Source organism: Herpailurus yagouaroundi, unplaced genomic scaffold (assembly GCF_014898765.1).
Source record: "Herpailurus yagouaroundi ecotype Mexico unplaced genomic scaffold, PumYag 569, whole genome shotgun sequence".
Taxonomy (NCBI): domain Eukaryota; kingdom Metazoa; phylum Chordata; class Mammalia; order Carnivora; family Felidae; genus Herpailurus; species Herpailurus yagouaroundi.
In genome coordinates this window covers 6,837,609-6,864,126 of record NW_024412786.1, presented here as the reverse complement: position 1 = coordinate 6,864,126, position 26,518 = coordinate 6,837,609, and the positions used below count along the sequence as shown (strand labels likewise).

Sequence of the window (26,518 nt, the reverse complement as noted above, 5' to 3'; positions counted from 1 at the left end):
GCTGACGGCTCGGAGCCTGGAACCTGCTTCGGATTCTGCGTCTCCCTCTCTCTCTGCCCCTCCCCTGCTCGTGCGTGCGCTCTCTTTCTCTGTCTCTCAAAAATAAATAAACATTAAAAAAATTTAAACAAAGAATTTTGAAAGCCCACTAGTTCCGGAAACTGCCCTCAGCACCCAGACAGTGACTTGACCCGGGGTCGGGGGGACCCCACTCTGGGCTGGGGGAGGGGCGACTGCACAGCCGTGAGCTCAGAGCCCACATCCACCCTGATGCAGCACCTGCCCCGCCGTCGGGCGCCTCGCAAACGCTCGAATCACCCTGTCATGTCTCCCGCAGCCCGTCCAGGCCGCGCTCAACACGATGGTCGTGCCCCTCGTCTGCGACTACGGCTCGGGCTTCAGCAAGGTGGGCTTTGCGGGCATGGAAACCCCCCTGGCCGTGTTCCCCACCCTCCTCGGGAAACTTCGACACGACGTGAGTTGCTCTGACCGTCATTGTGCCCAGGGCTGCCGGGGGCGCGGGCGACGCGTCTGAGGCGCTGTGTTTGGCTCCCCTGGGCCTGTTCTCAGGACTGGATTTGCTGGTCCATCTGGTGATTGATTCTGTGTGTAAGAAATTCAGGTTTTTGCGTCGAGATCTCAAGGAGAACTCACTTTTCTGCAAACCCCACACAGACCAAACAAGTCACGTGCCGGCCAGAGGCACCTCTTCCTGAACCTTCCCCGGGGGCAGCAGATAGGACATAGGACGTGCTCCAGCTCGGCGGGCCAGACCTGCGTGTCCTTTGCAAGGTGGCCACTCCCCCCTCCACCCCTGCCCCCCTCCAGCCACCGAGGGCCCTGCCACGTCCTGGAACTTCTCCCACTCGAAGCAGCTGTGAGACGCTCAGTTCACATAACGACTGTAACTCGCTGAGTTGACATGAGCCCGGTGGCCCGACCGGGGAGTTGCCGTGGGGCCCTTCTCCCTGAAGAGGGGCCGGCATCTCTGAGAGGAAACGTGCTCATGTCCCTGTGTGAGCGAGCAGTAGAGGCAGGACCCCCCCACCACCTGCCTTCAAGGCCCCGGTGCTGAGTCACCGCGCTCCTCCCTGGGAAGCCTACCCATCCGTGAGAGGGGGCACCTTGGTCACATGGGGAGCCCCACGTGTCCGGGTCCCGGGGTGATTACGCCTGGGCTCTGCATCACTTGGAGCAAATCAATGGTGATGTTTCTAGCAGGCCGCTGGAATTTTAAGACCAGCCTTCCTACCGGGGCGTGCTGGGGGGCAGAAAGCCAGAGAGTCCCTGCCCTTCCCTAGGTGGGTCATGGCAGGTGCCTGCGCCCTCGCTGGCTGGCCGGCCCGTTTTTTCGAGATCGCAGGGCTTAGCGGTGAAGCGTGGGGGGCTGCGGGGTCAGGAGACCCACATCCGAACGCCGGCCCTGCCTCCGCACTTGCGTCACTGGGGGCAAGTTGCCTTTGGGGGTCCGACTCCCCGTGCACAGGGAGGGGTGAACGAACACACACGGGCCACATCCGGGGGAAGCTTCAGTGAGGCGGTGCCCGAATGCCTGGCCCGGAGTCTGGCCCCTCGCGGTGTGGAAGGGGGACGGAGATGTTGCTCAGGGTGCTGGCGGTGAGGAACGTGAGTGTCCTGCTTGGGGCGCCCATGACCGGTGACCACGGACCTATTGTGTCCCAGCTCTGGAGGCCGGAGGTCCTAAATCAGGTGTGAGCAGGGCTGAGCTCCCTCCGCCGGTGCTGAGGGACCATCCTTCCTTCTCCTCCAGCTGTCGGGGCTCCGGGCACCCCTGGGCTCATGGCTATGCCTCTCCAGCCTCCGCTCTGTCTCTTATACGGACACTTGTCACTGGATTTAGCCCTCTGTCCCCCAATAATCCAGGATGATCCCACCTCAATATCTTTAAATTTAAAAAAAAATTTTTTTTAAGGTTTATTCATTTTTCAGAGACAGAGAGAGGGAGAGCATGAGTAAGGGAGGGGCAGAGAGAGAGAGAGGGAGACACAGAATCCGAAGCAGGCTCCAGGCTCCCAGCTGTCAGCACAGAGCCCAACGCGGGGCTCGAACTCACAGATCCTGAGATCATGACCTGAGCTGAAGTCGGACGCTCAACCGACTGAGCCCCCCAGGCGCCCCTCAATACCCTTAAACTAATCACATCTGCAAAGACCTTGCTTCCAAATACAGTCACATCCACATAGGTTCCGGGGCTTAGATGTGGACACATCTTTTGGGGGCCACCCTTCAACCCACTACAGCTGGGTTCTGCCTATTGTCCGTGGGCCCCGACATCATCCTGCTGTGCGGTTCTCGGGCTGGGACGCCCCTATCACCGGCTCCCCGTGGAGGCAGATTGGGAGGTAGAGGGAGGAGGCGGGCCTTCCTTTCCGTGTTCCTGCCCTGTTCTGCCCTGTGTCCTGCCCTCTCACAGCTCCCCGTGGCCCACCAGCGGCCCTGGGGCTGTACTCTCCGGGCTCCCTCCGTGTTCCCTGCCGGCTCTTTCAAACTCCCAACGTTGCGTAACCGTTGCCCCGCATCCAGTCCTTCGAGAATCTGTTTTGAAATCCTTGGCATGGCACCTGTCGTCCCAGCAGGTGCAATAATTCGTCCTGCAATGTGAAAGCTCCCACCGCCCCAGGGGAGGGACAGATCCCTGTTAGCTGTGCAGAGAGTGGGACAGTGGGGAGCAGGATTGTAGGTAAAACGAGTTACATTCGCAATAAAGCAAAAAAATCACAGGGAGAGAGGTCAAATTCCTCGCCAAAATAGAGACGAGTGGCCATAATGAATTACAGGAAACGGTGGAACTGAGCCGGGAGCACTGTTTCGGTGAGGCGCTGGGCCGCCGCCCTCCCCGCCCTCGGGGCCAGCCCCGGGCAGCAGGAGGGACGCTTCTCTGTCCAAGAGGAGTCAGCACCTGCCGGGATGCTCTGCATGGGCTCACATTTCGCTCCAGATACGAGCCCCGCGGCCCCTCCGTGCTCTTGGGTCTGGCGGCGAGCCGACAGTGAGAGCCCTGGCGGGAGGCCCCGCGCCCCGGAGGGGCACTCGGTCCACGGCCACCGGAGCGGCCGCTGAGACCCCAGCCCCGTCCAGCCGGGCATTTCAAGCAGCGGCTTCAGACCCCGTGACGCGCTCGTCCCCGCCCCGCAGGCATCCCTCGCCCCGCTCCCCTCGCTCGGGAAGGTTTGGCCAAGCCAGAAGCTTCCGAGGCAGGGCAGCGTGGACTGTCCACACCCGCGTGTCCCCTCGGGTGATGAAGTGCGTTCCCATCGGCGGTCTCTCTGACTTGCTCCCCAACGGCGCCGCGGCAAGGAAGGCGGAATGGGAGACGTTCCATCCGACGGGGACGGGGTGCGGCGCGGAGAAGGCGAGCGGCTTGCCGGGGTCTCGGATTGTCCCCCAGCCCAAACCCCTCCGCCTGGAGAGAAATTCCTCAGGCAAAAGAGCTCTGCGCGCGTGAGCCGTGGTAGCCTCAAGAGCGGGCCTCTCTGAAATCCACGCCGCCACCGCGGCCTGGCATCCCCGTGGCACAACGGCTGCGTGACAACAAGGCCACGCTTCCTACAGACTGCTGAGCACGGCAGGGATCCCCAGACAGACCCGTTTCGGGAAACACGCGCCTCCCTTCCCGGACGACCGGCTCAGGAGCTGCCCGGTGGCCTCGCCGACCACCCGCCGTTCCAGGACACCCATCCAGCCCTCCGTCCCGTACCCAGGCTCGGGCTTGGACCACAGCCTGGTCGGGCGCCCCCGTCTTCTCTCACGTAGGTGGGTTCCTAGCGAGACCCTCACGCTTTTCGTGCTCTGTTGGTGTCTGCTTTTTGGCAGATGCAGATTTACACACGGACCAACCGGCAAATCCCTTCTGGATGACGGAATAAACGGTTCGCCCTGCCACAAAAGCAGTTAGGTCCGTCTTCTTAAGGGATGACAAACTCAATTCGCCTGCAGACCCTTCCCCCGGCGGGTTTCCAGGGTGAATGCAGCAGCCGGTGCCCCTGCCCGACACCGGCTCCCCCCCCACCCCCGTTCCCCTCGGGTTTCCCACCCGCAAAGTGGACAAGGCCAGTGTCCTCAAGAACACTTTTTTTTAAACGACTTTTCTTTTTTTTTTCTTTTCTTTTTTAACGTTTATTTACTATCGAGAGACAGAGAGACACAGAGCGTGAGCAGGGGTGGGGCAGAGAGAGAGAGAGAGAGAGAGGGAGACACAGAATCCGAAGCAGGTTCCAGGCTCCGAGCCGTCAGCACCGAGCCCGACGCGGGGCTCGAACCCACGAACCGTGAGATCACGACCTGAGCCGAGGTCAGACGCTTCACCGACTGAGCCGCCCAGGCGCCCCTGGGGGCACTTTGACCTTGCAGGTCATTTTGCTAAAACGTCTTAGTGGCATCTTGAAATGGCATGCAAGCTTGAGGAGGCCACCACCGCCAGCGCCGTGACCTGGAGCGGCCCCCAGCTGCACGTCACTGCTCCTCGTCATTCCTCCTTGTGCATCAGCACGTGGAAGCCGAGTGGAGGGGAGTCACCCTCGAGAGCTGACCTGTCCTGGCCTGTGTCTTTCAGAATCCGCTGGTGGGGATGGGTGAGGAGGACTGGTTCCTCGGAGACGAGGCTCAGCATAAGCGAGGGGAACTTAGCCTACAATATCCCATCTCCCGGGCAACCGTCACGAACTGGGCCAACATGGAGAAGGTAGGCTGCAGCTCCTGCTGGGGTGGGACCTGTCCACGGGGCCCCTACTGACGTTCGGGGGGCATATCTGCTCCCTGGCACTGGCGAGGGGGAGGTGCCCTGGCATTCGGGCCTCTCTGGGCCTCTGTCTGGTCCCTGTGGACGCTACAGCACGCTACGAACCACACGGGTCGTGGGGTCTGAGACCCGAGCCTGAATCCTGTCTCCACGACTTACCATGTGTGTCATTTTGGACGAGTAACCAGCCTCCCTGGTCCTCTGTTTCCTTACCTGTAAGAAAGGGGTGTAATTTTTTCTTGCGTGTAGTGCTGTTGTATGGACTCGAGGAAATGGATAAAAAGTCCTTAATCCACTCCACGCCTGTTTAAAGCAACAAGCAGAAAAACGGGAGATGACAAGCTTTGGCCTTGGGACCTCACGCAGGGCTGGTGGGAACGTAAAATGGTGCAGCCACTCGGATCGCGGTACGGAGGTTCCAAAACATGAAAGAATCGAAGACAAGGGCAGGAAGAGACATCTGCACACCCACATTCACTACGGCCAAGGTGTCCATCGGCAGATGGATGGATAAACAGAATGTGCTGCACACGTGACGGACTGTCACTCCGCCTTGAAAAGGAAGGATGTTCCGACACCTGCTTCAACCCGGCTGGACCTTAAGGACATGAGGCTGAGTGAAATCAGCCAGGCAGAAAAAGACAAAAACTGTGTGATTCCACCCATATGAGGACTCTTAGTCGTCAGATTCGTGGAAACAGAAAGGTGGACGGCGGGCACCGGGGGGCTGGGGGATGGGGAATGGGGAGTTAGTGTTTAACGGGGACAGAGTTCTGGTTGAGGACGGTAAAAGATTTCTGGAGACGGATGGTGTTCAAGGTTGCACAGCAGTGTGAATATACTTACTGCCACTGAGCTGTGCGCTTTTTAAAAAGGTTGAATTCGTATGTACGTTTTACCATAAGAAAAAAATTCCGTAGGTCAGTGCAATACAGACGGATTCAATACAGCTATTTGAACCACTCTGTCTTAGCAACCGAAGGTTCTGATCAGGGTCTCCATATATGGCTGAAATTTGCACGCTGCCTAGGAAGACCTATTAATTATCTACGCTGCATAACAAATCACCCCAAAACTTAGAAGCTTAAAACACCGATGGCCATCTACTTCCTCTCACGGTTTTTGTGGGTCAAGAGTTTGGGAGCAGCTCAGCTGGGTGGTTCTGGCTTGGGGTCTCTCATGGAGCAGCAGTCAGGAGTCAGCTGGGGGTGCATCATCTGAAGGTTCGACCGGGGCTGGAGCAGGCATGTCCATGGTGGTGCTCCATGGGGCTGGCAAGGTGGTCCTTCTTGGGGACTTTCTGCAGGCACCCTGGAATGCCCTCCCAGCATGGTGGTTGACTTCCCCTGGAGGAAACAATCAAGGCGGCCAACGTGAAGGCTGCGATGGCTTTATGATGTAGCCCTACGGGCCACACACGCCTTCACTGTTGGTATATTCTGTGGGTTGCACGAGCCAGTCCTGGTTCAGCGGGGGAAAAGTCTGCACAGGGTGTGGATGTCAGGAGGTGTGTGTTCATTGGGGTCGTCTTGACGGGGTTGTGGGAGTGTCGCTCACAGACACTTCCTGTCTGCACGGCTGAAGTGTTGGCTCTGATTCTGGCTGTAGCCCTCCGTTAGGATGTCACAGGGAATACAGAAACTGAAGCGGTGTAGACAGGTCTTTGGAGTGTGCCGCCCACGAGCCCCTGGGCCCCGGGCTGCCTGGGCCGTAGCCTCCACCCTCCCCTCCCCTCTCTGGTGCAGGCTCAGCTGCCTGGCTGACCCAGTGGAGCCGACTTCTGGTGTCTCTTCAGCTGGTTCCAATTCTTGGTTCAACGCTTGTCCAAATACCAGGATCATTGCAACGATCCTCCCCCATGGTACCCCTCCTCCTACCTCACACCCCCCCCCCCACATTCACCCCCACACAGCCTGTCGAGTGACTCTTCTACATCTGATCGTGTCACTTCCCTGCTCCAGTCCATAGTGGGTGGACATCCAGCTGCGAGCCCACCCATCTGGCCTTTGTGTTTCATGGGCGCCATGTTGCCGTGTGTTTCTGCATCCCCCCTTCCTGAAACCCTTCCTCCACTGAATTTCCCCTCACTTCTGTTTTCAGTTCCCCATGGAGCCTCCTCCCCAGAGGCAGGCAGGAGCATTATTCATTGCTTGTTGAGCACCTACTGTGCACCAAGCACTCGGTAGGTGCTGTGGCTTGAGTCGTGTCCCCCAGTTTCTTATGTTGGAGTCCTGCCCCTGAGCACCTCAGAACATGACCGTATCTGGAGATGGGGTATTTAAAGAGGTGACCAAGGGGTGCCTGGGTGGCTCAGTTGGTGAAGCACTCAACTTCAGCTCAGGCCATGATCTCGCGGTTCGTGGGTTCGAGCCCCGTGTCGGGCTCTGTGCCAGCAGCTTGGAGCCTGGAGCCTGCTTCGGATTCTGTGTCTCCCTCTCCCCCACTTCTTCAAAGGGGTCACTGGGGTGGGCCCTGATCCCATGTGACCGGGGTCCTTGTAAGAAGAGGGGATCAAGACACAGACACTCACAGAGGGACAACCCCGTGAGGACACAGGGAGAGGATGGCCATCCACACACAAGGAAAGAGGCCTTGGGAGGCCCCGGCCCTGCCCACGCCTGGACTTCGGGCTCCGGCCTCCAGGACCAGGAGGTGTTGTTTAAGTCACTTGGGCTGTGGTCTTTGTTACGGCGGCCACAGGAAACAAATATGCTCGGTTTTCTACAAACGTTGTGCCAGACCCTCTACGATGTCCTCATGACCCTCTCCAAGGAAGGGAAATTTTTCCATTTTATAGACGAGGAAACAGCACATAAGAGTCAAGTTCCTTTTCTAGGCCCACGCCTGGTGCCACGCTCCCCCCACTGTGTCTCGGGGCCCATGTCTGCTGCCCAGTCAGACGAGGACTAGGCCTCACACATCGTAGTCTGCTCCCCGTCCCGACTCCAGGCCCGGCACACACATGGAGCTTCTGTGTCTTGTCTTGTCTGCAGCCGCTCTGTCCTTCCTGCTGTGAATCACATAAGCTACTGCGGAAGCCACTTTGCAGGGCAGACAGGTTCCATCCCACTTCCAGAAGATCGGCCACGGCTCACGGACGTGCCTCACCGCGTCTCCTGCTCTCTCCACAGATATGGCATCACTCCTTCTACCAGGTGCTCCGCGTCGCCCCGGAGCAGCATCCTCTCGTGGTGACGGAGCCGCCTTTAAACACAATGTCCAACAAAGAGAAGATGTCACAGGTAAGGGGCCACGTGGTGGGCGAGTGGGGTCAGGGAGCAGGCCACGGGGAGGGCAGCTCTGGCCTCCCCTTGAGCCTTGAACCTCGGGGACCCCCTCAGGGCGTCATCCCTTTGCTCAGCGAGATGAAGACACAGGAGAGATCTGTCCCCTTTGACCCTGGCGGCAGGCATGACAGGTGCCTCACCTGACGGGAGAGCTCACCAAGGGGTCACCAAGTGGGTGAGCATTTGGACCTCGCAGCCAGTCTATGGGCGGGGCAGTTACAGTCCCTTTGCACAGAGGAGGAAATCGGAGGGTCTAGGGGTGGAAGTAGACAGGGCAGGTGGCTGGGAGGCCCGCTGGGCCCTCGAGGCCTGACCCTGCGGCCTTGGTCTCTTGGCGCGGTTTGTCCTGCTTGGAGCTCCAACCTGCCTTGAGAGCTCCCACCTTCCCCCTGGGCCTGCCCCCCGGCAGGGAGTTGGTGGTGTGTGTGGATCGGATCGACCAGGCTGAACTGGGTTGAGCTGGTTCTCGGAGGCTGTCAAGGACGGGCCGGGGAAGGAAGGAGAGTGCCCCCCAGCAGAGCCCTCTTAGGGCTGGAGTGAGGTCCAGGTGGGGAGGGGCCGCGGGGCCGCCGCTGGCTGGCCAGGTTCCAGATGCGTCATGAGGCTTTGCCTAATGAGGACGTCCAGGAGCTAATTAAGGAAACAGCAAGGTTCTGCCACCTGGCCCACAGCCCCTAGAGCCCGATGGTGTCCCCTGCAGTGAGCAGTGACCCGAAGGGCAGGCCAGCGGCCCCCAGCACCACCTGCCCATAGAGGAGGCCTGTGCCGTGGCCCAGAAACAGCGCCATCAATCACGGCACGGGCGTGAGCTGCCGCCTCGTTTAACACAAAGCCCCGAGGGGGCCGACGAATCTTCCTCTGCACATGGACAGGTGGATCGCAGAAGTGGGGCACGGCTGGTCTCCACGTGGACACGGCACAGAGCCCACGGCTTTGAAACAGCAGGGATCCAGGCTGAGAGCAGCGTGTGCCCATCAGAGCCCCAGCGAGCTGGAGAGAGAAGAGGCAAGCAGGACTGTCCCTCACCCGAGGGCGATGTGCCGCTTCCAAACTGTCTCAGGGCTCTCTGGAGAAAGAGTGGGACATACACACACACACACACACACACACACACACACACACACAGACGCACACACACACGTGTATATGTAGAAAGAGATCTGTTTTGAGGCATTGGTTCACACGATTATGGAGACTGACAAATGCCAGGATCTGCAGGGCGAGTCAGCAGGCTGGAGCCTTTTGCTCTATTCAGATCTTCAACTGATTGGACGAGGCCCACCTACCGTGGGGAGGGTAATTGGCACTACTCAATCCATCGATTTATGTTAATGTTTATTATCCAATGCCAATATTAATGTTAATGTTATCCAAAAACATCCTCCTCGACAACCTCAGAATAATGATTGGCCAAATGTCTGGGCTCCCCGTGGCCCAGGCAACCCGGACACGTAAAATTAACCCTCACACAAAGCGCTGCGCCGGCCACACGGCCTGTCTCCGGCACTTGTCCACCTCTCCGGGGTCCACTGCCTGTCTTCCTGCCCTGGGTCTCTCTGAATTCACCCCCTAATTATATCAGGGTCCCAGCAGGAAACCAAAGGGACCCTCACGCGGGGTCATTTTGATGAGACTTTACTGAAGAGATTATATACAAAGGCAAGCCTAAATTCTAGAAGAGGGACGTGAACGAGAGCTTTGGGCTGGTATCAGGAAGCTGTTGCCTGCTAAGCCCAACAGAGCCCGGGGGGTTAGTAGCCCTGAAAGGGCCTCTGCCAGGAGCCGCGGCCTCGGAGGGACCGACAACGAAGGAGCAGGGGGATAGCTGTACTTCTCCCCTCACAGCCTCCCTCAGACCTCTCTCCAAGGTCCCCACGGGCGGAACCCAGGGGGTCGCCCACAGAAGGGGGCCCGTGGCTACAGTCCAGGGCAGAGAGTGGTCAAGAAGGATGGAAGCTTCTGCAGGAAGACGGGGGGCAGCCAGCAATGGTGGCCCGCCCCCCGGCACAGGGAACACCACCGCCGTGCGGAAAAGTAGACTTTTCCCCGTCTGTGGGCTCTTCCCTGCAGAGTCCCTCTGTCCCGACGCCAGCCTCCCAGGCTCCTCCCGGAGGCTGGGACAGACTGAGAAGGGCTGGGCTGACTTCTGCCGGAATCAGTCTGTGTGTGAGCAGGATGCCTGGGGCCATGGCCCAGCAGAGAGGCCGATGCGGGGAGCAGCCCGGCGTGTAGGGAAAAGCCCAGCTTGGCCTCGAGACCCGGATTCTGGCCCAGGCTCTCCCAGCACGTGTGACCTGGGGAGGAATACGCATCCTCAAGGTGTCCTGATTTCCCCATCAGAAGGATGGTGATGGTGTCACCCTGGGGGTATCGCGGAAACGAAATGAATCCACGACGCCGTGAGATGCGTGTCACGGGGCTTAGTGGCTGTTGAGCATTCAGTAGATGCTGCTTCCTGTTCCTCGGCCTCGGAATTCTCATCTGCAAAATGGGATTTTGATCGCAGGAACCCAAAGACCCTTCCAAGCTCTGTGACCTCCGGCCTCACCTCAGGCCAGGGGAGCTGAGGTTGGGTTTTGTCTTTGTGCTTTTAGGGGGCGGGGTCTCTAGTGGGATCGCAAAAGCTGCCCGTCCACACCCGCCACTCCTCCACCAGGATGCAAGTTCCGGGGGCACCAGAGAGTAGCACAGACTCCCAGACACTGCCCCCCTGCCCTGTGTCCTCCGAGGTGGTGCCTGTGTCCGGGCCTGGCCTTCCACGTGCCGCGTTACAAACGCACATCCCGGTGGCCTCCACTTGGGGGCCATTGGGAGTAAAGCCGGTGCGAATAGGCGTGAACCAGTCTTTGCAGGGACACACGTTTTCGCTTCTCTTGGGTCAGTCCCCTAAGCCCCCCGGGCGGCTGCCCCCAGACGCATGCTTAGTGACCCCCCCGGGGAGTCACACGCTCAGTGGTGGACCCGGCTCTGTGGAACATCGTTGTCTCCAATGCTGGCTTTACTGGGTTTTGGGGTCTTTGGCTAGAGGCCGGCCGGATCACTCCTCAAGCAGCCTGCACCCCGACCATTCCCCCACTGCTCGCCTGCCCTGCTTGTCCCCACAGCTAGGGACAGCCCCTAGGCCCAGGAGCCCGTGAAATTGTTCAAGGGAGCCAGCCCACAGGGCTCCCTCCAAAGCCAGCTAACCACCCTGCCGGCCGCCCACAAGGTGCTCCCCGACAGCTCCAGCTGGCTGTCATCCTGTCCCCCAGGTGCCACCCTCCCGTGGCTCCGCGGAGGCTGGTTTGGAGCCGCAACAAAGTCTGCCTTTCAACCGTCCGAGTGACCCCGCGTTGGTCCCACCCTCAAAAGAATCTTTAAATTGAGGCGCCTGGGGGGGGGGCTCAGTCGGGGACGCATCTGACTTCAGGTCGGGTCACCATCTTGCAGCTCGTGAGTCTGAGCCTCAAGTCGGGCTCTGAGCCGCCAGTGCGGAGGCTGCTTGGGATTCTCTCTCTCCCTCGCTCTCTGCCCCTCCCCCACTCACGCTTTCTCTCTCTCTCTCTCTCTCTCTCTCGGACTAAATAAACTTAAAAAAAGGACCTTTAAATTCCTGTGGCATCGTCTTGCAGGAAAATCACTCGCTCACTCAGCCAGCGTCACAGAGGCAGTACCTCCTCGCGTCTGGCAGCCCGGGTTCATGTCGCACCCCTGACACCTGCTCCCTAACATGTTTGTCCACTGGTCTCCCATGTGGACAGGAGAGGACGGTGTCACATACCTCCGGGGGGATGCCGCGGGCAGCAGGATCAGGACTGTGTCTCCCCTGTTCATGCCTATGTGCAGGCAGTACCCAGGACAGCGTTCTTGACCAAGCCAAAGGTGAGCTTTTGCTGTCGCCATTATTACAAAACAACGGACCATCCCAGGTCAAAGTGTTGAGATTTGCGTAAGGTCCGCCTACCCCCCAAGAGCAGAAAGGGCGAAGACGTGGAGAGAACAATGGTGGCGCTGGGAAGTCGGCACCGTCCCCGTGGGGATAACACGGTGGTCTGCAAGATGTTGCGATGCCCTCACATCAGTCTCGTGACGGTCTATAAGGTCTCCCCCCGCCATAAGGTCCCCGGGAAGGACGTGAGCCCGTGTCACAGGCTGGGAAACGGTGTCACAGGGCTCATCAGGGCAGAGCTGGGGTCAAGAGTGGCACGCTCCCTGACCCCGTTGCCTGGATCTCTGGGGCAGCCAAGTGCCTCCTACCGGTGGGCTTTGTGAGCCCGGGAGCTAAGGGGAGACCCACCCGCTCCTCCAGCCTCTGGCCTGGCCGTTAGCACGGTAGTGTTCTTGTTCTCCGCAGATCCTGTTTGAGACCTTCAACATGCCCGCCCTGTACGTAGCCAACCTGGGAGTCCTTTCTCTATACGCCTCTGGCCAGACCTCCGGTGAGTGGCCCTGCTCCTAACTCCCCTTGTGTCCCTCCCGGGCCAGCAGTTTGCTTCCACTCAGCGCATGTCCTTCCTCCGCAGCTTTACTGAGGTGGGATTTGTGCCCGGCAAAGTCAGCGTGTCCACGCTGTGCAATGGGATAGGTTCTGACGCGTGGATACGCTCGTGCGGCCATCCGTGCGGTCGAGATGACGAACGTATTCGTTGTTGCTAAACCCTTCCCCTCCACTCCCCATGCTCTGCTCTAGTCTGTCCTCAGATGAGATTGCATTTTCTAGAAATTTGTATAGATGGTTGGGTATAGGGGGCGCCTGGGTGGCTCAGTTGATTAAGCGTCCGACTTCGGCTCAGGCCATGATCTCACCGTCCGTGAGTTCGAGCCCTGCGTCGGGCTCTGTGCTGATGGCTCGGAGCCTGGAGCCCGTTTCCGATTCTGTGTCTCCCTCTCTCTGCCCCTCCCCTGCTCACGCTCTGTCTCTGTCTCTCTCTCTCAAAAATAAATAAACATTAAAAAATTTGTTTTTAAATGTTGTTGGGTATATACCCTTTCTTCAAAGGTTTCAAAGGTTGTTTTTTTGTTTTTTGTTTTTTGTTTTTTTTTTTTTATGCAGCATAACTATTTGGAGAGTAGTTCATTTCTTTTTTTCTCATCAAGCAGTATTCCGTTGTGTGAACTCCCTGTAGTTTGCTTATCTCTTTACCTCCGGATGGACATTTGGGTTGTTTCCAGCTGGGAGCTATTATAAATAAAGCTGCCGTGAACATTTGCCTACAAGTCTTTGCATGGACACACGCTTTCATTCCACTTGGGTAAAAACAGCTAGAAGTGAAACGATGGGGTCAAATGGTAAGTGTATTTTAGCTGAAAAAAAAAAAAATCCGCCAAACTAGCGGCCCAGTGGTTGTGTGCTCCACTGGGATTTCAGCAGCCGCGTGAGCGTGCGGGTTCCCCCCGCAGATTGGCATGGCCAGTTTTTGTCATCGTGGCCCTTGAAGCAGGAGGGCGGTAGTATCTCGCGGCACCATCTGGTGTGCGTATAGATGGCCAGTTGGCCCCGCACCACTTGTTGAAAAGACCCTGTGTTCTTCATTGAATTGCGTCTGTGGATTTCTTCTGGCAAACCAGTTGTCCGTGTACGTGTGGGTCTATTTCTATACTCCGTATTCTGTCCCGTCGATCTACTCGTCCACCTGTGGGCTGATGCCACATTGTGTTGATGTCCAAGTCTTGGAATAAGAAGTTAGTGTGGCAGCTTTTGGTCTCTTGTTTTATAATGTTTTTGTTTTTGTTTTTTTTTTCCGGAGAACATTCCAGGTTCTTTGCATTTCCATATGCATTTCAGGGTCCGTTTGTCAATTTCTATCAAAACAGCGCCTTGGGGCACCTGAGTGGCTTAGGTGGTGACACATCCATCCCCAGCTCAGGCGATGGTCTCATGGTTCGTGAGCTGGAGCCCCGCATCGGGTTCTCTGCTGTCAGCGCGGAGCCTGCTTGGGATCCTCTGTCCCCCCCCCCCACCCGCCCCTCTCCTGCTCTCTCTCACTCTCTCTCTCAAAAATAAATAGACATTGATCAAAACCCAAAGATGCTTTTTTTAGAACTGCATTGGATTTATAGGTCTCTCTGGGGACAACTGATATGTTGACAACGATGTCTTCTAATAAACATAGAGTATCTCCTAAGGGTTCTCTAATTTCTCTGGGCAGCGATTTGTGGTTCACGGTGTAAACATCAGGCAAATCTTTCATCCGATTCATTCCCAAGTGTTTTATATGCTTTGATTGTATCATAAACGGTATCTTTATTTAACTTTCCGATCGTTCAATGCAGGTATACAGAAAACAAGTGTCTTTTGTATAATGATTTGTATCTCGGCACCTTCATTAAACTCTTTTATCGGTGCTGGTAGGATTTTCTACTTAGGCAACGCTGTTGTCTATAGTTTAACTCCTTTATTTCCAAACTGGGTGCTTTTTATTATTTTGTTGTCGTTGTTTTTGTTTTTCCCCTTGCTTCATTGCTCTGGCTAGAACCTCTGGTACAATACTGAGTAGAAATGGAAATGGTGGGAGCAGACATCCGTGGCTTGTTCCTGACCCCAGAGGGAAATCATTCAGTTTTACATTACTAAGTGTGTTGTTAGCTGTAGCTTCTTCATAGACATCCTTTCGAGGGAGTTATCGTGTATTCCTAGTCTGACGAGAGTTTTTTTCTTTTTAAATCACGAATGGATAGTGGATTTTGTCAAATGCATTTTTCTGCCCCTACTGATGTGGTCATGTGGATTTTTCTCTCTTAGTTCTTTAACATGGTGAATTGCACTAATTGATTTCTGAATGTTAAAACAACCTCGCATTCCTGAGATAGAACCAATTTGGTCATGATGAATTAGCCTTTGCCTATATTTGCTAAAACTTTGTTTAGGAGTTTTGGGTCTGTGTTCATGAGGGATCGTGGTCTGCCGTGTTCTTTTCTAGTGACGTCCTGTCTCTCAGGGACCACTGAGACTGTCCTTTGTTGCTTGATGTCCGATATCTTGAGAACTGTTGTTTCCTGTATTTTATTCTCTGTTTTAGGTGTTTCAGGGGTGTGTTGGAGGGACCCCCTCCTTGTTCCATAGCTTACCTGGACACGGAGGTCTTCTTGACCTATTTTTGCTTCATTTCCAATGTGAGGACCTCAGGACGCCTGGGTGGCTCAGGTGGTTAAGCGTCTGACTTCAGCTCAGGTCATGATCTCACGTTCGTGGGTTTGAGCCCCACGTTGGGCTCTGTGCTGACAGCTGGGAGCCTGGAGCCTGGAGCCTGCTTCGGATGCTGTGTCTCCCTCTCTCTCTCTGCCCCTCCCCTGCTCACACTCTCTCTCTTTCTCTCTCTCTCCCTCAAAAATAAATAAACATAAAAAAAAAGTAAATGTGAAGACCTTGGTTACCAGATCCAACATGTGAAAAGAGCCCACCGCCCAGACCCCGGGTCCGCTCTTAATGGCCCCATGTCATGCTTTCTTTCACACAAAGTGAAACCTGTGTCCCCGTGACCACATCACATCTTTTGGACTAGCACAGAGACCTGTACTTTGCCTTGCTAACTAAAAAGTAAACCTCCTTCACTGCACCCAGCCTCGTCTGACAATCGAGTTGTGCCCCCAGTTTTTTAGGGAGAGAGCTATTAAGAGCAGAATATTCTCCCCCTCTTACCCTTTGACAACTGTTGCTAACATCTGTGTGTCTGGTTGAGTAAGAAAATTTGCAGGTGTTCTGTCCAAAACCCTTGGCCCTTGGTCTGCTCCAGATAGGCTTTATCCTAGCACACCCCCCTACAGAAGGAAGTTTATTCCTCAGACCCTTTGCCTTATCTTCTTATTATCTTCTTATCTCTTCCTGGAGACTTGACATTGGTAAGGGATATCATGATGCCAACACGTTCTCTTGTCTAGGAACAGCCATTGAGTCTGGAGAAGGAATGACGTACTTTGTGCCCATCATTGATGGCTGTCCTTTGCATCAGTCAACCATCCAGATGGACATGGCAGGCCAAGACCTAACCTCGTATCTCCTGCAACTATTGACAGGCGGTGGGCCCTCGTTGGTGAGCACAGGTAGGAAATTGCCATTCTTGTCCAGGTGAGCCAATCCCTGGGGTGTAATGTCCTTCTTGGCTGTTCAACCTACAGCCCTCAGTTTATAAAGCTAAGGCTACTTGACCGTGATTCAAGTCTTACAAATAACTTTACCTATGTTTAGGGACACCTAGTGACTGATAATGACAATGGGGATGATGGTGATGAGGATGATGACGAGGATGAGGATGATGGTGATGGTCATGGTGACATGATGACGACGATGGGCTAAGCTTTACGGAATAGTTACTCTGTGTCAGCCACCCAGGAGGTGGGAGGGGTGCGACCTTCCAGATGTTTCCGGGTGAGGGGGCCTGGCTGGCTGGGGCAGCTGTCAGCAGGAGGGGGCAGCCCTGAGCTGTTCGCGACCAACATTCACGGCAGGTGGGGATCGGGGCACCGACAGCAGCCCCTGCTTTAACAGGTGATGAGATCGGGTTTGATCTTCCAGCCCCTGGAAACACACACCCTCCACAGCAGGATAGCAACACGTAACACGCAGGCGGTGTCCAAATGTTTGCACCTCGGTTCGGTGCAACACCCCTGCCCTGCCGTTCTCTCCCACAAGCCCAGGCCCCCGGCATACGTCGCAGATCAAGAGGCGCTGGGATCTGAGATGAAAACGGGAACAGGTGCTATGATTGTGCCGCCTCGTCCCCACCGCGAGGAGCTGAAGCTTCAGGAAGGTGCTCCCTGGGGACAGGCTGCCTCTGTGAACCATCTCAGGCCACGCCCTTCTCTGTCCGGCCCTTGGCCTTTCCCCCCATAGGCGACCGGGAGCACGTCCGGAGCATAAAAGAACAATACTGCTACGTGGCTTTGGACTTTGACAAGGAAAAAGTAAAAACGGACTCGCCTTCCTACGCCCAGAAAGTTCAGCTGCCCGATGGCCAGGAGGTCGCCCTCGGGCAGGAGAAGTTCTTCTGCCCCGAAGCGCTTTTCCAGGCGGACCTCATGGGTGAGTGGTGGGAAGGGGCCAGGGGTGAGCCCGGATGCACACAGTAGGGCCGCTGTACGGGGGACGGAGCCCGGCAGTCACAAGGGGGGGCGCTGTCTTCAGTAGTGAGTAGGTGCCCATTTCTAGTTCCTGTGGGAGCAACTATCACTTATTGAGCACCTACTGTATGCCTGTGACTCTGCCGACCTTTGCACGCGGGCCTGTAGCCTTCAATCCTGCCCCATGTGCCGTGGCTCACGTTGCAGGTGAGGAAACCCAGTGCAGAGCACTGAACACTTGTCAGGTGTGCCTGAGTCCCCGGCTGGACCCCGCACTGCCCTTCCGCTGTCTGACTCCTACTCCGCCTGCCTACACAATAATCTGGAAAATGCAAATGGAGACAAAACAGAAGGGCGAAAACCACAGATTCTGAGGGAACCGGAAACATTTTGGCTGATGTAGAGATTTTTTTTTTTTTTTTTTAAAGTTCCAGCACAGGTAACACAGTGTGGTATTAGTTCCAGGTGCACGAGTTAGTGAGCGATCGTTTTTGCTTCGGGCCACAACCCCCCAGCTCCATCCACGTTGCCGCGGATGGCAAGATCTCATACTTCTTTGTGGCTGAGGAATATTCCCATGCGTGTATACCGCCTGTCCTTGGCGGGACTGTGGACAACAGCCAGACTATGGGAGCAGCCCCAGTGACCTCGCGGTCCTAGAGGGGTACTGAGTCGGCTAAGCTCCCTGGCAGGCATGGCAGAACAGGAACGATGGGATGGACTGTAAGATTCCTTGATGGGGAAGGTTTCCAGGTCGTCACGGAAAACCAGCCGTCTCCTGGAATCCGTTGGTGAAAATAATTGTTTGCATTTATGAGGGACGGAGGGGAACGAGAGGGACAAAAGCACTTCCCCAGGATTAGTACCTCGTCAGGATGTGGCTTTTACATGTGGCGCGGGCGAGCTGAGTTTACCTCTGCTCTCCTCATTGGAGTTTGCGGGGGATAAAGGCTTCAAACATGGCCCATGCCCCCCGAAATATTAAGTTGGATAAAGGAAACCATCGTCGGATGAATTTTCTCGCCCACAACGTGACCCTTCTCCTCCGCATCTGGGGGGACCTCAGTGAGCGTGAACACGGCCAACCCCGTGATGAGAGCCGAGCATCGGCGGCCCGCGTTCACGTTCATCGGGCCAGGCACGTTCTCGATGATTCTGGGAAATCAGCCTTTTCATTCTTTATCCCAAGGCTGTGCGGTAGGTCCTATCCCAGGTGAGGAGAGGGAGTAACCGTCAGGCACCCCCGGCCACCCCTCCCAGAAGCTCCCAGTGCTGAACACACCGGAATACACGCCCTTGTCCTTGAGGGCTGTTCTCTGCATACTTGTGTTTATGTCTATGGACTAATGATGAGTCAAGAAGATGTCAGCTAGACGTATTGTGGCGATCGTTGTGCAATATATACAAATAATGAATCATTAAGTCGTACGCCTGAAACGAATATAATGTATGCCAATTACACCTCAATAAAACATAATTTCTTTTTTTAAAAAAGGAATCATCAGTATAATTTTTCAAAGGCCACCCGAGCAAGGACGTTGCCTCTGCAGAAATCTGTTCAGAAAGTAATAGGCCGTGGCATTAAAGGTTAATAATTGTCAGTAACATCTGAATATAAGTCATCTCAGATGAGAGAGGAGAAGTAATATTTGTGTATTCAGCCGTCAGCCGTTGAGCCCCACACATAAGGGCCCTGTGGTCGGTGGTGCTGATGTTTGCCCACTGCCCTCGGAGCTGAGATCCGGGGGGAGCCCGTGACCCCCGCCCCCCCCCCCCCCCGTGCTTGCAGGGGGGAGGAGAGATCCCAAGAGTGAAGCCGGCCGAGTCTCTGGCCCCCAAACTTCTGTCTCTTTCCGCCCGTCCCGACAGGGAGAAACGACCCGGGCATCCATATGAAGGCCTTCCAGAGCATCAGCTCCTGCAGCCCCGCCCTCTGGAAGATTCTCTTCGGCCACATTGTCTTGTCTGGAGGTACCGGCTCCTGTTCCGGCCTGCGGTTCCGGATGCAGAGAGAAATATCCACCCTGGTTTCCCCTACAATTAACGTGAAGGTACAGTCCCCCTGATCCACCCTTTGGGGGCTTCCTGCGTTCATCCCACGGATATTTCTGGAATAACAGGGTTTCTGGTGTGCCAGGCACGTTGTCAGGTGCTCGGGGAAGCATCAGTAAACAGAAGTGTGGAAGATCCTCAGCGCTTACGTTCCAGGGGCGTGGGGGGAGCCATAAACAACACGAATCCAGACAGTACAGGATAAATGTGTTAGGAGGGGCTATAAGTCACAGGGGAAGCCACGGAGGAAGCAGGGGTGAGTAGTCAGGGTGGGTCTCCTCTGGAAGGAGCAGGGGAGCCACGGGGATATCTGAGGAAGCGCAGAGGGAACAGCCCCTGGGGCGGCCCAGAGGCGTGCTTCCGGAAGGAAGGGCTGGGAGGGGCTGGCCAGGGCTGAGACAGGAGAAGGGCTGTGTGAGGCTTGTACCCAGAGGACGGGGAGGTTTGAGCAGAGCCAGGCTGGACGGCGGACTTTGGGGGCGGGGCGCAGACTGTCAGGTGCAGGTGTCGGGTGGGCCGGGGATGTAGGGGTGAGGGGCGAGGGTCACCAGGGAGGAGGCAGCCTGAACGGCCATCCCTGCGGTGGGGTGCGTGGCTCGGGGAGGTAAGTGGCGCTCTGGTGCCAGTCGGAGAGCAGACCAAGGATGGTACAGAGTTTGGAGCTGGGACGGGGGCTCTGGCGTGGTCTTTGGCGGAGGTGAGGTGCTCCGCGAGCCCAGGGAGGGTGTAGATGGGAGGAGGACGGGCTCAGGCAGCGGGGGGAGAGGCAGGCCCGAAGCCCGTCCCCCGTTCGAGGAGGCCCGTCACCCCGCCCGGCCCCGGCCTTGCACTGGCTTCCCCCGCCGTCTTGGCAGGCCTGTAAAAGTGCGACATATATACTCAGCTTTAAGTTAGTGGCCTCTGCCTTTTAGACGAGTGTTAGCTTTACGGAGAACGGAGTAGAAAGGGGACAGTTCTCCGCACTCCCCGCCTCGGCCCATCGCACACACATCTAGCTCGAGCGTGATGCGTCTGTCGCCCAGAAGAACCGGCATCGGTGTCTCACTACCGACCCGAGTCCCCGGCTCACGGAAGGCTCCTCCCGGGCTCGCGCGCTCTGCCGGTTTGGGGGGACGTGTGGTGGCGGGTGACCACCCCGACGGTCTGACGGGGTCGCTCCCTGCCCTGGGGCTCCCGTGCCCGCCTGGTCGCCCCGCCCCTGCCCCCGCCCCCGGCGGCCACTGGCCCTCTCCAGGTCGGTCCCCAGGTTGTCCCTTCCCCAGAATGTCCTGGTCAGACTGACTTCTCTTTGGCCCCGGTTTTCACAACTGCTTTTCTTTTTTTCTCCCTATGGAAGTGGCTCGCGGTCATGGCAGAAAGCCTACAAGTAAGGTCCAGGTAAGGGGTCGGGAACTTCCGGCCCCCTTAGCACAGGGCAGAATGTACCTTGCTGACTGTGTCTCTAACTCGACCGAGCCAGCTCGGGTACAAGCCCAGCCTGGCTGGCCGAGGCTGGAGGGACAGACCCACCCACGCCATGTGGGTTAAATAAAGGCCTCCTTCCCCCTCGGCCACCCTGGGCCGCCTCCGCTGAGCTGTCCTCGTGCAGCCTGCTCTTTGCTTGCTTCTGGCCTCGCGGCCTCTGCTGCTACGCGGTGTCCCATGTCAGCCGGGCCTCAGGCAGGCCGCGGGCCCCCCCGACCTGCCGCGCGGGGGGCCCCCACAACGGGCTCCTACGTTGCGGCTCTCGGGAGCCCCTGCCGGAGACGCCAGCCCCCTCGTGTCCCGAGGCCCCCGCTCACCGCTACCCTTTGCACCCCCCTGCCAGGTCAAGGTACGGGCACTCGGCACACCGCGTGGGCAGGGGCTGAGCCGCTACGTCCCCGCAGACCCACGGGCTCTGCCGCCAGCACACCCGCCAGGGTCCAGAGGCGGGAAGTGTGGACGGACTGAGTCCCTCTGTCCCTGAGCTCCCCAGCAGCCACCTCGTGCCTCAGCCCGGCTTTCAGGCCTGCTGGCAGGTGGGGCGCTCTGAGAGAACTTTCTGGCTCAGTTCTCAGTGTCTTCTGCTACCTGCCCAGAGCCCCACCTGCCCCCTGGCCTACCTGCTCCCCTCCCTCCCTCCTTCCCCAGCCGGACTTGGTGGTGGCCAGACTATGGTGGCCAGACTTGGTGGCCAGACTTTGGTGGCCGGACTATGGTGGCCGGACTTGGTGGCCAGACTTTGGTGGCTGGACTATGGTGGCTGGACTTGGTGGCCAGACTTTGGTGGCCGGACTACGGTGGCCGGACTTGGTGGCCAGACTTTGGTGGCCGGACTTGGTGGCCGGACTTTGGTGGCCGGACTTGGTGGCCAGACTTTGGTGGCCGGACTTGGTGGTGGCCAGACTTGGTGGCCAGACTTTGGTGGCCAGACTATGGTGGCCGGGCTTGGTGGCCAGACTTTGGTGGCCAGACTATGGTGGCCGGACTTGGTGGCCAGACTTTGGTGGCCGGACTTGGTGGCCAGACTTGGTGGGCCACGGTGACATTGAAAGTGAGTGCAGGGCGGCCATCCGTGATTTGGGCAGCGTGGGTCCATCCTCCCTCCCCGCCCCTGCCACCGGCCGGCAGTCACTGGGACAACAGAGAAGATTCGCGAATTCCCAGGAAAGGCAAACCCGGAGACACACAAGGTCTCCCACATCAGAGCCCTGTTTGTACGCATGTCATAGAATGCGCAGGAGGGCGGGACGCTGTGACCCGCCCATCCCTTCCATTGCTTCCTCACCACGAAATAGTAGCTGTCGCCCACACAGGGTTCCTGAGTCAGCAGTCGGCCTCCACGATTGCGTGCTCAGTGCCGTCCGTGGCCTCGGGGAGTTGGCACGGGCCTGCCTCCTCCCTGCGGATGCCTGCGGCCCCATTATTTCATCTTACCCGCCGTCCCAGACCTTGGCCCCTCGGGCCCTCGTGCGAGGCCCCGCGCCCTTCACGCGCCGGCTCTCGGGGGCACTCAGCGTCAGCGCCGTGGCCTGCAGTGAGGTCACAAAATCAGAAGGGACGGCACAACTTAGTCCCGAATGGAAGTCAGGGGCGTGTGTCCTCCTGCCTCCGTGCACTGTGCCCCGACCACTCCCGCAGTGGGAATCTGTCCAGCCGTCGGCTTTGTCCCGCCCTGCTGGCGGCCGAGCTGACGTGTGGACCAACCTTTTCTGCCCACCCCTCTTCTGAGTCCCCAGGGAAGCCCTCCAGCCCCCCAAAACTCCTCCATATGAAGCTCGAAGGTGCACCTGTCTCCCTTCACTGCCGCCGCCTGATGCCCTCCCGTCTGGACTGTCCCTGGAAGGGAGGGGGTGCAGTGCACTTAACCTCCACGGCGCCCCCCCGGTCCTTCCTCTGAAGGGGGAGAACCGCTTCTGAGAGCCGCTGGTTCCCACGGGCCAGCCTTCAAAAACGATCCTTCCTCCCGACAACCCAAATCCTGCCCCAACAGGATTCTTGGGATAAAGCTCTGGTCACCATTTACCCTTATTTCTTTACAATTTTTTTTTTCTGCCTTAGAATCCACGTCTACACATGGATTTCCTGAGCCAGAAACGTGTGCTCGGCGTCAGGCTACTTGAACAGATGGCCAGATTGTGCCCGGGAGCCGCCGGCCCCCGGGCCGGTCGGCACAGGGGGACAGAGGCTCGCGCCCGTCCGCTCGGGCACGGGGACGTCGGTTGCTTTTCTATGCTTTTCTTTGCTTTTGCCTTTTTGGGAACTGAAGGGTGGCTGACACACGACGTCACGTTAGCTTCAGGGGTGAGACCCAGCGGGTACGTTGTGCTCACTGCGGGTGTGGGGGGCACCCGCCACCAGGCAGCCCGATGACAGTGCCACGGTGGCCGAGTTCACCTGTGCCTTCCCCCACCGGAAGCCCATGCCTCCCACCCCCCTTCACCCCTTCTGCACGAGGCCCTGGTTTTAAAGCTCTTCCAACTGGCCGGATGGAAAGCCCACGGTGGCTCTCATTCGCGTTTCTTTAATTCCTGCTGAAGGTGAGAACTTCTGCGGGTCTCCTTGCTGTCGGGAGTTTTTCCTCTTAATTTTCTTTTTTATATCATTTTTAAAAAATGTTTTATTTTCTTTTTGAGACAGACAGAGACAGGGAGTGAGCAGGGGAGGGGCAGAGAGGGAGGGAGACACAGAATCCGAAGCAGGCTCCGGGCTCCGAGCCGTCAGCGCAGAGCCCGACGCGGGGCTCGAACTCACGGACCGTGAGATCACGAGCTGAGCCGACGTCGGATGCTTAGCCAACTGAGCCACCCAGGCGCCCCCTCTTTATTTTCTTTTCTAAACTTTCTTTAAACCTTTTGCTTATGTCAAGCCTTTGGCCGTTTTTCTGTTGGTAGTTTTGCGTTCTTCTGAACGCGTGAACCGTCCCAGTTTTGGGCACGCTTTTGTTTGCTTTTGCGTGTGTTCAGAGAAGATGCAGAGGTCACAGGTGACTCTTCCCAGTGACAGCCTGTGGGTGGCAGCAAAGACAGGCAGAGGATGTGGGTGCCTGGGACTGACTGTCTCCTCTCTGCCTGATGCCTGGCCCTGAAGGTGCTCTGTTCCCCGCTCCTGACTCACCATTTCGGCAGCGTTTTTTCTCTTAACCAACAGCAGCCGATGTTTTCGCCCCAGGCAGGGTTCTGTGGTGTGACAGAGCCGGTGAGGGACGGTAACTGACTCTGGTGACTCATCCTCCCTCACCCCACTGCCACCCGGACTTTCCAAGTCCTCGCCCCAGATCCCCTTTCCCCGCGGATCCCTGTAGCCGTGCGTTTGCCTTCTCGTTTTACAAAAACAAGGCTGTCCTCTCCTGATGTGTCCATGGGCGTCAAGGAAAGGCAGTGAACGTGTCAGGATGACAACTGTCTGACCTTGCGCAGGTGACTCGAACCTTGCAGAGCAGTGGTCCCCCCCTGGCGATGGGAGCACGGATGTCTGGCTCCTCCCAGCCCAGAAGTGCCCTGACCTGGCTCGGAGGCTGCCCCCTCTCCGAATCCAAGGTGCGGGGAACGCACATGGGGGCAGGTGTCGATGCGGGGGTCAGAGCGAGGCACGGTGCAAGTCTCCAGGTCTGTGCACCCCAACGTTCAAGGGGTTTCTCGAGGTTGTTTGTGACTCTTGTTTGCTTATCCGTATTTTCTAATTTTTCTGCAAAACACCCACGCCTCCCACATGGACTTTAACCAACTCGGAGATGTGCCGTAGATCTCAGAGTGAGTCTCAGAGCCAAGGGTGACTCCTTCCCGCTCTTGCTCCTTTTGTCCCGTGGTTTGAAGCTACGGGCAGTCGGCACGTGCACCGACAAGCACCTGTAAAGGTTGGAATGCATTGCATTTGCACGGAGGGAAGAAATGACCATCCGTGAGGTGTGTTCAGGGCGTTTATGTCTCGAATTTGGAGTAGTGTTTTGATTCCGGCTTCTTCCTCTCCCTCCTCTGACCCCTCCACCCCTGCCTCGCCCCCCTCCCCTCCCCTCTCTCTGCCTCCTCCACCCTATCCAGGTATCCACCTGCCCCAACTCCACGTACGGCGCCTGGGTCGGGGGTTCCATCCTGTGCTCGCTTTCCACCTTCAAGGACATGTGGGTCACCAGCCAGGAGTATAAGGACATCGGTTCCTCTGTCATCAGCAGGAGAAGCTTCTGCTTCGTGGCTTTGTGGATGCCATCTTCTGGCCCACCGATGCCAACTCCACCTTGGCCGGGCTGATCAGTGCTGAGAACCAGCTCGAACGTGAGGGTGGCCAGTCCTCCCCGGACTTCCATCAACCTGGTCAAAAGAGGACAGACAGTCTGGGCAAGGCTGGCAACATCTTGGGAAACGCTCACGGGCAGTCGCTTTGTTGATGCAAGGTGACGAAGGGGAGGGGATTTCCGCCGACCCCCGGGGATTGGTCAGCATGGCTGAATGTGTGGCAGCAAGGGACATCCCCCCGGCTCAGTGCCATAAACAAAAGTCTGTTTCCCACTCACGCTGCATGTCCGTTGAAGGCCAGCGGGGCTCTTTCCTAGATTGTCCCCACGGCAGAATCTGACCCACAGAGCAGACCCTGTCTGGAACGTTGTCATTTACTGGGGGTGAGGACAAGAGTGCCCGGTGGGCCTTTCACTGACAATGAAACACTCCAGCCGGACAGGGACACAGGGCACATCTGCCCACAGTTAATTATCCGGAACAAGTCACACGGCCCCCAAGCACCACAGGGGCTGGGAAGTGCCATCCTTCTGCAGACGTGACACCCCAAATGGGAAGGATAAAGCACGTGCTCTGGTTCAGGAGGGCACCGTTGGGGCGGCAAGGGGCCTGGTGTCCTTCTGGTGGCTTTAATCCTCATGCCCGGCTGTGAGATTGGTTTATTAAGGCTGGTTTCGTGATTCAGGAACTGAAGCTAACAGAAGCTAATTCACTTGGTGAAGGTCATTACACGATGACTAGGAGTTCAAATCTGTGGATAAACCTTGTAGGGGTGCAGAGGGTGAGCATTGCAGGGGAGAAGGAACCACAGACAGTGCAGAAGCATTTCCCCCGCTGAAGACACGTTTCCCATGTGGACAGAGCCCTGGGAGAGTCCCACACACAGACGCTGCCTGATGACACTTCCGAGCATGGAAGGCAATAAATAAACTCTAGAGGTAGTGAGAGAAAACAGCAGCAAAGAATCTGGTGAAGAAATGGGCAAAAGACATGAACAGACACTTTTCCGAAGAAGACAACCAGATGCCCAGCAGACACATGAAAAGATGCTCCACATCCCTCATCATCAGGGAAATACAAATCAAAACCACACTGAGATACCACCTGACACCTGTCAGAATGGCTCACATTGACAACTCAGGCAACGACAGATGATGGCGAGGATGCCGAGAGAGAGGATATCTTTTGCATTCTTGGCGGGAATGCAAACTGGTGCAGCCACTCTGGAGAACGGTATGGAGGTTCCTCAAAAAATTAAAAATAGAACTACCCTCTGACCCGGCAATTGCATTACTAGGTACTTATCCAAGGGATACGGGTGTGCTGTTTCAAAGGGACACATGCAACCCAATGTTTACAGCAGCACTATCGACAATAGCCAAAGTACGGAAAGAGCCCAAATGTCCATCGATGGATGAATGGATCAAGAAGATGTGGTACACACACACACACACACACACACACACACATAAGAATACTACTCAGCGATGAAAAAGAATGAAATCTTGCCATTTGTGACAACATGGATGGAACTAGGGGGTATGATGCTAAGTGAAATTAGTCAGAGGAAGACAGATCTCTTATGATTTCACTCATGTGGAATTTGAGAAACAAAACAGTCGAACATAAGGGAAGGGAAGCACAAATAAGACAAAGGCAGAGAGGGAGGCAAACCATGAAAGACTCTTAAA

At 56.8% G+C, this 26,518-nt stretch overlaps 1 protein-coding gene across 1 annotated transcript; it reads left to right on the top strand.

The window, feature by feature from the left end:
* Positions 1-339: 339 nt before the first annotated feature.
* On the top strand, positions 340-25,887 carry LOC121023854 (actin-5-like). Its single transcript, XM_040466039.1, has 8 exons — positions 340-475; positions 4,574-4,702; positions 7,891-8,001; positions 12,380-12,464; positions 15,904-16,065; positions 16,856-17,044; positions 18,952-19,133; positions 24,636-25,887. Exons 1-8 carry the CDS (start codon positions 362-364, stop codon positions 24,840-24,842), a joined length of 1,179 nt encoding a protein of 392 aa, XP_040321973.1. The 5' UTR covers positions 340-361; the 3' UTR covers positions 24,843-25,887.
* Positions 25,888-26,518: the final 631 nt, after the last annotated feature.